At 47.8% G+C, this 14,204-nt stretch overlaps 1 protein-coding gene across 3 annotated transcripts in view; it reads left to right on the forward strand.

Annotated features, from left to right (window-relative positions):
- Window positions 1–979: 979 nt before the first annotated feature.
- Window positions 980–14,204, forward strand: part of LOC116958544 (uncharacterized) — a 93,231-nt gene continuing 80,006 nt past the window's right edge. For 2 of the 3 annotated variants that reach the window (XM_076064967.1, XM_076064968.1), the window contains exons 1-3: window positions 980–1,162; window positions 2,694–3,538; window positions 7,682–7,770. In XM_076064967.1, the coding sequence (XP_075921082.1) occupies window positions 2,714–3,538; window positions 7,682–7,770 (914 nt within the window). In that variant the 5' untranslated portion in view covers window positions 980–1,162; window positions 2,694–2,713. Of the gene's footprint in view, window positions 1,163–1,953; window positions 3,539–7,681; window positions 7,771–14,204 lie in introns of those variants that run through there. The other variant, XM_076064966.1, reaches the window with a different exon arrangement.

Consider the following 14,204-nt stretch of genomic DNA (forward strand, 5'->3'; position numbering starts at 1 on the left):
ACTGCAAGGATTCACACTCATTGCTTTTATTCGGTAAAGTCACGTAGATTTGAATTATTTTCTTTTATTTGGTGTTATTTTATCTACGTGACTTTACCGAATAAAACCAAAGAGTATGATTGCTCGTACTGCAATCGAACGTCGTGAGAATTGTATTGTTTATATTTTTGTTATTTTATTATTTCCCTTCTACGTGACTTTACCGAAAGAACCATGAATATCACTTCCTTTATTTAACCATTTGCATTCACACCCCATACCGACACCTATCCAGACTACGAGATCAAAACCCCTTGGTTGCCATGGTAACAACAACGCCGGGGCCCCGCCTCCCCCCCAATCGCCCCCAGCCTATCCGCTCTACAACCCCTCGGTTGCCAGGGCAACAAGAAGCCCCGCCCCTCCTCGCTCCCGGCCTATCCGCTCTACGCTTTACGAACCCGGCCGCTGCCACGGCAAGAACACAGCCCCGCCCCCCCCACCCGCCCCCATGCCTATCCGCTCTACGTATTTCTTGTTTCTTTCGGTAAAATCACGTAGAAAAAAACAACAGAATATAAAATTATACAAAATTAAATAATTTTTTTTTTAAATAATACGTTGAAAGTGGGTGTTTTTGCTTTTATTATTTTTCACGTATTGCTTTTATTTTTACATTTGTAATTAATTTCATTAAATTTTGTTATCCGTTATTTTTATTTTATTTTCTATCTACGTAACTTCAGCGAAAGAACCAAGAATATGAATTCCTGCAAATTTATCCGCTCTACGCTTTACGAAACCGGCCGTTGCCACGGCAACAACGGACCCCCACCCCCCGCGCCGCCAGACCTATCCGCTCTACGCTTTACGAACCCGGCCGTTGCCGCGGCAACAAAAGACCCCCCCCCCACACCCCCCGCGCCGCCAGACCTATCCGCTCTACGCTTTACGAACCCGGCCGTTGCCTCGGCAACAACAGACCCCCCCCCCACACCCCCCGCGCCGCCGAACCTATCCGCTCTACGCTTTACGAACCCGGCCGTTGCCAAGGCAACAACGGCGTCCTGCAGGCTTCTTGAAACTAAGTTAGGCCTCAATCAGACGCTCAGACGCTGACACAGAGCGAAGCGCCTCCTCCTCCTGCTGCTCAACTTCATTTCCTAACTTCCCCGTCGCCGAGGTGAAGTTTATAAAGCGTTGGTTAGTAGTGGGGGGGGAGTGGGGTGGTGTTTGATTTTTTGTTTTGTTTAAAATTTCGCGATAATTTTTGGAAGGGAAAGTTGGCCCGGGCCTCAAGGATAAGCCTTTGCTGCTAGGCCCACACGGCGCAGGGGGGCGTGGCGAATAGGGGCGGGGCTGGCTGATGGGGCGTGGCCAAGGGCGCGGGGCGACACGGGGCGGGGTGGTTGATACACAGTCACGTGACGACGCGTATTTGTAATATCGCGACGTGATTGTGATAGTCACCCACTCACTCACTCACCCATACACTCAACCACTCACCCACTCACTCACACACTCACCCACACACTCACTCACCCACACACTCACTCACTCACCCACACACTCACTCACCCACACACTCACTCACTCACTCACCCACTCACTCACTCATTCACCCACTCACTCACCCACTCACTCACTCACCCACTCACTCACTCATTCACCCACTCACTCACCCACACACTCACTCACCCACACACTCACCCACACACTCACTCACCCACTCACTCACTCATTCACCCACTCACTCACCCACTCACTCACACACTCACTCACCCACTCACTCACCCACTCACTCATACACTCACTCACCCACCCACTCACTCACTCACCCACACTCACTCACCCACCCACTCACCCACCCACTCACCCACTCACCCACCCACCGACCTACTCACCCACCCACCCACTCACCCACTCACTCACTCACTAACCCACTCACCCACTCACCCACACAATCACCCACTCACTCACCCACTCACTCACCCGCACACTCACACACACACTCACTAACCCACTCACTCACCCACACACTCACCCACTCACCCACTCACTCACTCACCCACACACTCACCCACTCACTCACCCACACACTCACCCACCCACCCACTCACCCACACACTCACTCACCCACACACCCACTCACCCACTCACCCACCCACTCACTCACCCATCCACACACTCACTCACCCACCCAACCACTCACCCACTCACCCACTCACTCACCCACTCACTCACCCACTCACTCACCTACACACCCACTCACCCACACACTCACTCACCCACACACCCACTCACCCACTCACCCACCCACTCACTCACCCATCCACACACTCACTCACCCACCCAACCACTCACCCAACCACTCACCCATTCACCCACTCACTCACCCACTCACTCACCCACACACACACTCACCCACTCATTTACCCTCACACACACTCACTCACCCACTCACCCACTCACTCACCCACACACTCACTCACTCACCCACACACCCACTCACCCACTCACTCACCCACCCACACACTCACTCACCCACTCACTCACTCACCCACTCACTCACCCACACACCCACTCACCCACTCACTCACCCACCCACACACTCACTCACCCACCCAACCACTCACCCAACCACTCACCCACAGACGGACCCAGTCACCCACTCACCCGGTCACTCATCTCTCTCTCTCTCCCCTTCCTCCTAGGATATTCCCAATGTTCTGGGATGAATCCCCATCGATCCCAATCCCAGCAGGAACTCTTTCCCAAGGGGGAAAACGAAGATGATGAGGATGTTGATGATGATGGTGAAGATGATGATGGTGGTGATGATGATACTGTGATAACAAATGACAGTGTCTCCATTAAATATTGGAATTCTGCATTGGAATTCCAGAAGGAATCCCGGACTCAGGATTCAGAATTCCCGACCCAGGATTCAGAATTCCCAAATAAATCCCGGACACAGGATTCAGAATTCCCGAAGGAATCCCGGACCCAGGGTTCAGAATTCCCGACGAAATCCCGGTCCCAGGATTCAGAATTCCCGACCCAGGATTCAGAATTCCCGAAGAAATCCCGGACCCAGGGTTCAGAATTCCCGAAGGAATCGCGGACACAGGATTCAGAATTCCCGAAGGAATCGCGGACACAGGATTCAGAATTCCCGACCCAGGATTCAGAATTCCCAAATAAATCCCGGACTCAGGATTCAGAATTCCCGACCCAGGATTCAGAATTCCCGAAGGAATCCCGGACACAGGATTCAGAATTCCCGACCCAGGATTCAGAATTCCCAAATAAATCCCGGACCCAGGATTCAGAATTCCCGACCCAGGGTTCAGAATTCCCGAAGGAATCCCGGACACAGGGTTCAGAATTCCCGAATGAATCGCGAACACAGGATTCAGAATTCCCGAAGATATCGCGGACACAGCAACTTCTTCGGGATTCTAAGCCTCCTTTGCCTCAGAAGCATGACAAACCCGGATCAGAATTCCCGAGCGGAATGCCGACAGAGGAAGGGAAGGATGGAACGCGCGCTGAGGAGGTGAGTGGAGTCGTGCAGACAATACGCTCACCAGGGTGGTGAGTGTGGTGGTGAGTGTGGTGGTGAGTGTGGTGGTGAGTGAGTGTAGTGGTGAGTGTGGTGGTGGTGAGTGTGGTGGTGAACGTGGTGGTGAATGTGGTGGTGAGTGTGGTGGTGAGTGTGGTGGTGAGTGGGAGTGGTGGTGAGTGTGGTGGTGGTGAGTGTGGTGGTGAATGTGGTGGTGAGTGTTGTGGTGAGTGTGGTGGTGAGTGAGTGTGGTGGTGAGTGTGGTGGTGAGTGAGTGTGGTGGTGAGTGTGGTGGTGAGTGAGTGTGGTGACTGAGTGAGTGTGGTGAGTGAGTGTGGTGGTGAGTGTGTGAGTGTAGTGGTGAGTGTGGTGGTGGTGTGGTGGTGATTGTGGTGGTGAGTGTGGTGGTGAGTGTGGTGGTGAGTGTGGTGGTGGTGAGTGAGTGTGGTGGTGAGTGTGGTGGTGGTGAGTGAGTGTGTGTGGTGGTGAGTGTGGTGAGTGATTAAGTGTGGTGGTGAGTGTGGTGGTGTTGAGTGAGTGTGGTGGTGAGAGAGTGTGGTGAGTGAGTGAGTGTGGTGGTGAGTGTGTGAGTGTAGTGGTGAGTGTGGTGGTGAATGTGGTGGTGAATGTGGTGGTGAGTGTGGTGGTGAGTGTGGTGGTGAGTGTGGTGAGTGAGTGAGTATGGTGGTGAGTGAGTGTGGTGAGTGAGTGAGTGTGGTGGTGAGCGAGTGAGTGAGTGTGGTGGTGGTAAGTGTGGTGGTGAGCGAGTGAGTGAGTGTGGTGGTGAATGTGGTGGCGAGTGAGTGTGGTGGTGAGTGAGTGTGGTGGTGAGTGTGGTGGTGAGTGGGGTGGTGAGTGTGTGTGGTGGTGAGTGTGGTGGTGAGTGAGTGTGGTGGTGAGTGGGGTGGTGAGTGTGGTGAGTGAGTGTGGTGGTGATTGAGTGTGGTGGTGAGTGTGGTGGTGAGTGAGTGTGGTAGTGAATGTGGTGGTGAGTGAGTGAGTGTGGTGGTGAGTGTGGTGGTGAGTGTGGTGGTGGTGAGTGTGTGTGGTGGTGAGTGTGGTGAGTGAGTGAGTGTGGTGAGTGAGTGAGTGTGGTGGTGGTGGTGGTGATGGTGGCGGTGAAGGTAGTGATGGTGGTGATGATGATGATGGTAGTGGTGATGGTGGTGGTGATGGTGGTGGTGATGATGGTGGTGGTGGTGATGGTGGTGATGGTGGTGATGGTGGTGGTGATGGTGGTGGTGATGGTGGTGATGGTGGTGGTGGTGATGATGGTGGTGGTGGTGATGGTGGTGGTGATTGTGGTGGTGGTGGTGGTGATGGTGGTGGTGGTGATGGTGGTGGTGATGGTGGTGATGGTGGTGATGGTGATGGTGGTGATGGTGGTGGTGGTGATGGTGGTGATGGTGGTGGTGATGGTGGTGATGGTGGTGGTGGTGGTGATGGTGGTGATGGTGGTGATGGTGGTGGTGATGGTGGTGATGGTGGTGATGGTGGTGGTGATGGTGGTGGTGATGGTGGTGGTGGTGATGGTGGTGGTGGTGATGATGGTGGTGGTGGTGATGGTGGTGGTGGTGATTGTGGTGGTGGTGGTGGTGATGGTGGTGGTGGTGATGGTGGTGGTGGTGATGGTGGTGATGGTGGTGGTGATGGTGGTGGTGATGGTGGTGATGGTGGTGGTGATGGTGGTGGTGGTGATGGTGGTGGTGATGGTGGTGGTGATGGTGGTGATGGTGGTGGTGATGATGGTGGTGGTGGTGATGGTGGTGGTGGTGATGGTGGTGGTGGTGATGGTGGTGGTGGTGATGGTGGTGGTGATGGTGGTGGTGGTGGTGATGGTGATGATGCTGGTGGTGATGGTGGTGGTGGTGATGGTGGTGGTGATGGTGGTGGTGATGGTGGTGGTGATGGTGGTGATGGTGGTGGTGATGGTGGTGGTGATGGTGGTGGTGATGGTGGTGGTGATGATGGTGGTGATGGTGGTGGTGGTGATGGTGGTGGTGATGGTGGTGGTGATGGTGGTGGTGATGGTGATGCTAGTGATGGTGATAAAGATGATGGTCGTGATGGTGATGGTAGTGATAGTGGTGATGGTAGTGATAGTGATGGTAGTGATGGTATTGATGGTGGTGATGGTGGTGGTAGTGATGGTAGTGATGGTAGTGATGGTGAGGGTAGTGATGGGGATGGTAGTGATAGTGATGGTAGTGATGGTAGTGATAGTGATGGTAGTGATGGTAGTGATAGTGGTGATGGTAGTGATGGTACTGATGGTATTGATGGTGGTGATGGTGGTGGTAGTGATGGTAGTGATGGTAGTGATGGTGAGGGTAGTGATGGGGATGGTAGTGATAGTGATGGTAGTGATGGTAGTGATAGTGATGGTAGTGATGGTAGTGATAGTGGTGATGGTAGTGATGGTAGTGATGGTATTGATGGTGGTGATGGTGGTGGTAGTGATGGTGATGGTAGTGATGGTGATGGTAGTGATGGTAGTGATGATGGTAGTGATAGTGACGGTAGTGATGGGGATGGTAGTGATAGTGATGGTAGTGATGGTAGTGATAGTGATGGTAGTGATGGTAATGGTAGTAATGGTGATGTTAGAGATGGTAGTGATAGTGATGGTTGTGATGGTAGTGATAGTTATGGTTGTGATGGTAGTGATAGTGATGGTTGTGATGGTAGTGATGGTAGTGATGGTAGTGATAGTGATGGTATTGATGGTGATGGGAGTGATGGTAATGGTAGTGATGGTAGTGATAGTGATGGTAGTGATGGTAGTGATGGTGATGGTAGTGATGGTAGTGATGGTGATGGTAGTGATGGTAGTGATAGTGATGGTAGTGATGGTGATGGTAGTGATGGTACTGATGGTGATGGTAGTGATGGTAGTGATGGTGATGGTAGTGATGGTGGTGATGGTAGTGATGGTGATGGTAGTGATGGTGATGGTAGTGATGGTAGTGATAGTGATGGTAGTGATGGTGATGGTAGTGATGGTAGTGATAGTGATGGTGGTGATGGTAGTGATGGTAGTGATGGTGATGGTAGTGATGGTGATGGTAGTGATGGTGATGGTAGTGATGGTAGTGATGGGGATGGTAGTGATGGTAGTGGTAGTGATAGTGATGGTAGTGATGGTAGTGATAGTGATGGTAGTGATGGTAGTGATGGTGATAGTAGTGATGATAGTGATGGTAGTGATAGTGATGGTGGTGATGGTAGTGATAGTGATGGTAATGATGGTAGTGATGGTAGTGATGGTAGCGATGGCGGTGATGGTAGCGATAGTGATGGTAGTGATAGTAGCGATGGCTGTGATGGTGATGGTAGTGATGGTGATGGGAGTGATGGTAGTGGTAGTGATGGTAGTGATGGTAGTGATAGTGATGGTAGTGATGGTATTGATTGTAGTGATGGTAGTGATGGTGGTGATGGTAGTGATGGTGGTGATGGTGGTGATGGTAGTGATGGTGGTGATGGTAGTGATGGTAGTGATGGTAGTGATAGTGATGGTAGTGATGGTGATGGTAGTGATGGTGATGGTAGTGATGGTAGTGATGGTATTGATGGTAGTGATGGTAGTGATGGTGATGGTAGTGATAGTGATGGTAGTGATGGTGATGGTAGTGATGGTGGTAGTGATGGTAGTGATGGTGATGGTAGTGATGGTAGTGATAGTGATGGTAGTGATGGTAGTGATAGTGATGGTAGTGATGGTGATGGTAGTGATGGTGATGGTGGTGATGGTGATGGTAGTGATGGTAGTGATGGTAGTAGTGATGGTGGTGATGGTGATAGTAGTGATAATAGTGATGGTAGTGATGGTAGTGATGGTAGTGATGGTATTTATGGTAGTAATGGTATCGATGTTAGCGATGGTAGTGATAGTGATGATAGTGATGATAGTGATGGTAGTGATAGTAGTGATGGTAGTGATGGTGATGGTAGTGATGGTAGTGATGGTAGTGATGGTAGTGATGGTACTGATAGTAGTGATAGTGATGATAGTGATGGTAGTGATGGTAGTGATGGTGATGGTAGTGATGGTAGTGATGTTAGCGATGGCGGTGATTCTGGACCCTCAAGGGGACCCACCCTGTATCTCCACGGGATGATTTGCCCCCTCGACAGGAGCCCAGGGAGACCACATCGTCACAGCCACCTGCCGCTCATCACAACCTGGGCCCCCCAAACTGCAAGATTAGGGGGCCCCGTCGGAGGTGAGGGGGGGTCCTTTATTTAACCATTGACCATCACCGTCTCCAGCTACTCACGTGCTTTATTTAACCATTGACCATCACCGTCACTAGTGACCCACGTCCTTTATTTAACCATTGACCATCACTGTCTCTGGAGACTCACGTCCTTTATTTAACCATTGACCATCACCGTCTCTAGTGACCCACGTCCTTTATTTAACCATTGACCATCACCGTCTGTAGTGACTCACGTCCTTTATTTAACCATTGACCATCACCGTCTCTAGAGACTCACGTCCTTTATTTAACCATTGACCATCACCGTCTGTAGTGACTCACGTCCTTTATTTAACCATTGACCATCACCGTCTCTAGCTACTCACGTCCTTTATTTAACCATTGACCATCACCGTCTCTAGAGACTCACGTCCTTTATTTAACCATTGACCATCACCGTCTCTAGCGACTCACGTTCTTTATTTAACCATTGACCATCACCGTCTCTAGCTACTCACGTCCTTTATTTAACCATTGACCATCACCGTCACTAGCTACTCACGTCCTTTATTTAACCATTGACCATCACCGGCTGTAGCTACTCACGTCCTTTATTTAACCATTGACCATCACCGTCACTAGAGACTCACGTCCTTTATTTAACCATTGACAATCACCGGCTGTAGCTACTCACGTCCTTTATTTAACCATTGACCATCACCGTCTCTGGAGACTCACGTCCTTTATTTAACCATTGACAATCACCGGCTGTAGCTACTCACGTCCTTTATTTAACCATTGACCATCACCGTCACTAGCTACTCACGTCTTTTATTTAACCATTGACCATCACCGTCTGTAGTGACTCACGTCCTTTATTTAACCATTGACCATCACCGTCTCTAGAGACTCACGTCCTTTATTTAACCATTGACCATCACCGTCTCTAGATACTCACGTCCTTTATTTAACCATTGACCATCACCGTCTCTAGCTACTCACGTCCTTTATTTAACCAATGACCATCACCGTGTGTAGTGACTCACGCCCTTTATTTAACCATTGACCATCACCGTCTCTAGAGACTCACGTCCTTTATTTAACCATTGACCATCACCGTCTGTAGCGACTCACGTCCTTTATTTAACCATTGCCCATCACCGTCTCCAGCTACTCAGTCCTTTATTTAACCATTGACCATCACCGTCTGTAGTGACTCACGTCCTTTATTTAACCATTGACCATCACCGTCTCTAGCTACTCACGTCCTTTATTTAACCATTGACCATCACCGTCACTAGCTACTCACGTCCTTTATTTAACCATTGACCATCACCGGCTGTAGCTACTCACGTCCTTTATTTAACCATTGACCATCACCGTCTCTAGAGACTCACGTCCTTTATTTAACCATTGACCATCACCGTCTCTAGAGACTCACGTCCTTTATTTAACCATTGACCATCACCGTCTCTCGAGACTCACGTCCTTTATTTAACCATTGACCATCACCGTCTGTAGCGACTCACGTCCTTTATTTAACCATTGACCATCACCGTCTGTAGAGACTCACATCCTTTATTTAACCATTGACCATCACCGTCTCTAGAGACTCACGTCCTTTATTTAACCATTGACCATCACCATCGCTAGTGACTCACGTCCTTTATTTAACCATTGACCATCACCGTCTATAGCTACTCACGTCCTTTATTTAACCATTGACCATCACCGTCTGTAGAGACTCATGTCCTTTATTTAACCATTGACAATCACCGTCTCTAGCTACTCACGTCCTTTATTTAACCATTGACCATCACCGTCTCTAGCTACTCACGTCCTTTATTTAACCATTGACCATCACCGTCTGTAGAGACTCATGTCCTTTATTTAACCATTGACAATCACCGTCTCTAGCTACTCACGTCCTTTATTTAACCATTGACCATCACCGTCTCTAGCTAGTGACTCACGTCCTTTATTTAACCATTGACCATCACCGTCTCTAGAGACTCACGTCCTTTATTTAACCATTGACCATCACCGTCTGTAGTGACCCACGTCCTTTATTTAACCATTGACCATCACCGTCTCTAGCTACTCACGTCCTTTATTTAACCATTGACCATCACCGTCTGTAGTGACTCACGTCCTTTATTTAATCATTGACCATCACCGTCTCTAGCTACTCACGTCCTTTATTTAACCATTGACCATCACCGTCTCTAGAGACTCACGTCCTTTATTTAACCATTGACCATCACCGTCTCTAGCTACTCACGTCCTTTATTTAACCATTGACCATCACCATCGCTAGTGACTCACGTCCTTTATTTAACCATTGACCATCACCGTCTGTAGTGACTCACGTCCTTTATTTAACCATTGACCATCACCGTCACTAGCGACTCACGTCCTTTATTTAACCATTGACCATCACCGTCTGTAGCTACTCACGTCCTTTATTTAACCATTGACCATCACCATCTGTAGCGACTCACGTCCTTTATTTAACCATTGACCATCACCGTCTCAAGCTAGATACTCACGTCCTTTATTTAACCATTGACCATCACCGTCTCTAGAGACTCACGTCCTTTATTTAACCATTGACCATCACCGTCTGTAGCTACTCACGTCCTTTATTTAACCATTTACCATCACCGTTTGTAGTGACTCACATCCTTTATTTAACCATTGACCATCACCATCTCCAGCTACTCACGTCCTTTATTTAACCATTGACCATCACCGTCTCTAGTGACTCACGTCCTTTATTTAACCATTGACCATCACCGTCTGTAGTGACTCACGTCCTTTATTTAACCATTGACCATCACCATCTCTAGAGACTCATGTCCTTTATTTAACCATTGACCATCACCGTCTCTAGAGACTCATGTCCTTTATTTAACCATTGACCATCACCGTCTCTAGCTAGTGACTCACGTCCTTTATTTAACCATTGACCATTACCATCTGTAGAGACTCACGTCCTTTATTTAACCATTGACCATCACCGTCTCTAGAGACTCACGTCCTTTATTTAACCATTGACCATCACCGTCTCTAGCTAGTGACTCACGTCCTTTATTTAACCATTGACCATTACCGTGTCTAGAGACTCACGTCCTTTATTTAACCATTGACCATTACCATCTGTAGAGACTCACGTCCTTTATTTAACCATTGACCATCACCGTCTCTAGAGACTCACGTCCTTTATTTAACCATTGACCATCACCGTCTCTAGCTAGTGACTCACGTCCTTTATTTAACCATTGACCATTACCGTGTCTAGCGACTCACGTCCTTTATTTAACCATTGACCATCACCGTCTCTAGAGACTCACGTCCTTTATTTAACCATTGACCATCACTGTCTGTAGCTAGTGACTCACGCCCTTTGTTTAACCATTGACCATCACGTCCTTTATTTAGCCATCGACCATCACCGTCTGTAGTGACTCACGTCCTTTATTTAACCATTGACCATTACCGTCGCTAGCTAGTGACTCACGTCCTTTAATTAACCATTGACCATCACCGTCCGTAGAGACTCACGTCCTTTATTTAACCATTGACCATCACCGTCTCTGGCTACTCACGTCCTTTATTTAACCATTGACCATCACCGTCTCTGGCTACTCACGTCCTTTATTTAACCATTGACCATCACCGTCTCTAGCTACTCACGTCCTTTATTTAACCATTGACCATCACCATCTGTAGTGACGCACGTCCTTTATTTAACCATTGACCATCACCGTCTCTAGAGACTCACGTCCATTATTTAACCATTTACCATCACCGTCTGTAGTGACTCACGTCCTTTATTTAACCATTGACCATCACCGTCTGTAGTGACTCACGTCCTTTATTTAACCATTGACCATCACCGTCTGTAGTGACTCACGTCCTTTATTTAACCATTGACCATCACCGTCTGTAGTGACTCACGTCCTTTATTTAACCATTGACCATCACCGTCTCTGCTGACTCACGTCCTTTATTTAACCATTGACCATCACCGTCTGTAGCTACTCACGTCCTTTATTTAACCATTGACCATCACCGTCTGTAGGGACTCACGTCCTTTATTTAACCATTGACCATCACCGTCTCTAGCTAGTGACTCACGTCCTTTATTTAACCATTGACCATCACCGTCTGTAGTGACTCACGTCCTTTATTTAACCATTGACCATCACCGTCTGTAGTGACTCACGTCCTTTATTTAACCATTGACCATCACCGTCTCTGCTGACTCACGTCCTTTATTTAACCATTGACCATCACCGTCTGTAGCTACTCACGTCCTTTATTTAACCATTGACCATCACCGTCTCTAGAGACTCACGTCCTTTATTTAACCATTGGCCATCACCGTCTCTAGAGACTCACGTCCTTTATTTAACCATTGACCATCACCGTCTGTAGCTACTCACGTCCTTTATTTAACCATTGACCATCACCGTCTCTAGAGACTCACGTCCTTTATTTAACCATTGACCATCAGCGTCTCTAGAGACGCACGTCCTTTATTTAACCATTGACCATCACCGTCTGTAGAGATTCACGTCCTTTATTTAACCATTGACCATCACCGTCTCTAGCTACTCACGTCCTTTATTTAACCATTGACGATCACCGTCTGTAGAGACTCACGTCCTTTATTTAACCATTGACCATCACCGTCTCTAGCTACTCACGTCCTTTATTTAACCATTGACCATCACCGTCTCTAGCTACGCACGTCCTTTATTTAACCATTGACCATCACCGTCTGTAGTGACTCACGTCCTTTATTTAATCATTGACCATCACCGTCTCTAGAGAATCACGTCCTTTATTTAACCATTGACCATCACCGTCTGTAGTGACTCACGTCCTTTATTTAACCATTGACCATCACCGTCTCTAGAGAATCACGTCCTTTATTTAACCATTGACCATCACCGTCTCTAGCTACTCACGTCCTTTATTTAACCATTGACCATCACCGTCTGTAGTGACTCACGTCCTTTATTTAACCATTGACCATCACCGTCTCTAGAGACTCACGTCCTTTATTTAACCATTGACCATCACCGTCTCTAGCTAGTGACTCACGTCCTTTATTTAACCATTGACCATCACCATCGCTAGCTAGTGACTCACGTCCTTTATTTAACCATTGACCATCACCGTCTCTGCTGACTCACGTCCTTTATTTAACCATTGACCATCACTGTCTCTAGCTACTCACGTCCTTTATTTAACCATTGACCATCACCGTCTCTAGAGACTCACGTCCTTTATTTAACCATTGACCATCACCGTCTGTAGAGACTCACGTCCTTTATTTAACCATTGACCATCACCGTCTCTAGCTACACACGTCCTTTATTTAACCATTGACCATCACCGTCTCTAGCTACTCACGTCCTTTATTTAACCATTGACCATCACCGTCTGTAGTGACTCACGTCCTTTATTTAACCATTGACCATCACCGTCTGTAGTGACTCACGTCCTTTATTTAACCATTGACCATCACCGTCTCTAGCTAGTGACTCACGTCCTTTATTTAACCATTGACCATCACCATCGCTAGCTAGTGACTCACGTCCTTTATTTAACCATTGACCATCACCGTCTCTGCTGACTCACGTCCTTTATTTAACCATTGACCATCACTGTCTCTAGCTACTCACGTCCTTTATTTAACCATTGACCATCACCGTCTCTAGAGACTCACGTCCTTTATTTAACCATTGACCATCACCGTCTCTAGTGACTCACGTCCTTTATTTAACCATTGACCATCACCGTCTGTAGAGACTCACGTCCTTTATTTAACCATTGACCATCACTGTCTCTAGAGACTCACGTCCTTTATTTAACCATTGACCATCACCGTCTGTAGAGACTCACGTCCTTTATTTAACCATTGACCATCACCGTCTCTAGTGACTCACGTCCTTTATTTAACCATTGACCATCACCATCTGTAGAGACTCACGTCCTTTATTTAACCATTGACCATCACCGTCTCTAGCTACTCACGTCCTTTATTTAACCATTGACCATCACCGTCTCTAGAGACTCACGTCCTTTATTTAACCATTGACCATCACCGTCTGTAGCGACTCACGTCCTTTATTTAACCATTGACCATCACCGTCTCTAGAGACTTACGTCCTTTATTTAACCATTGACCATCACCGTCTGTAGTGACTCACGTCCTTTATTTAACCATTGACCATCACCGTCTCTAGAGACTCACGTCCTTTATTTAACCATTGACCATCACCGTCTGTAGTGACTCACGTCCTTTATTTAACCATTGACCATCACCGTCTGTAGAGACTCACGTCCTTCATTTAACCATTGACCATCACCGTCTCTAGAGACTCACGTCCTTTATTTAACCATTGACCATCACCGTCTCTAGAGACTCACGTCCTTTATTTAAC

The sequence above is a fragment of the Petromyzon marinus genome, unplaced genomic scaffold (assembly GCF_048934315.1).
Source record: "Petromyzon marinus isolate PM22_M1 ecotype Great Lakes invasive population unplaced genomic scaffold, UKy_Petmar_22M1.pri1.0 PM_Scaffold_94, whole genome shotgun sequence".
Taxonomy (NCBI): domain Eukaryota; kingdom Metazoa; phylum Chordata; class Hyperoartia; order Petromyzontiformes; family Petromyzontidae; genus Petromyzon; species Petromyzon marinus.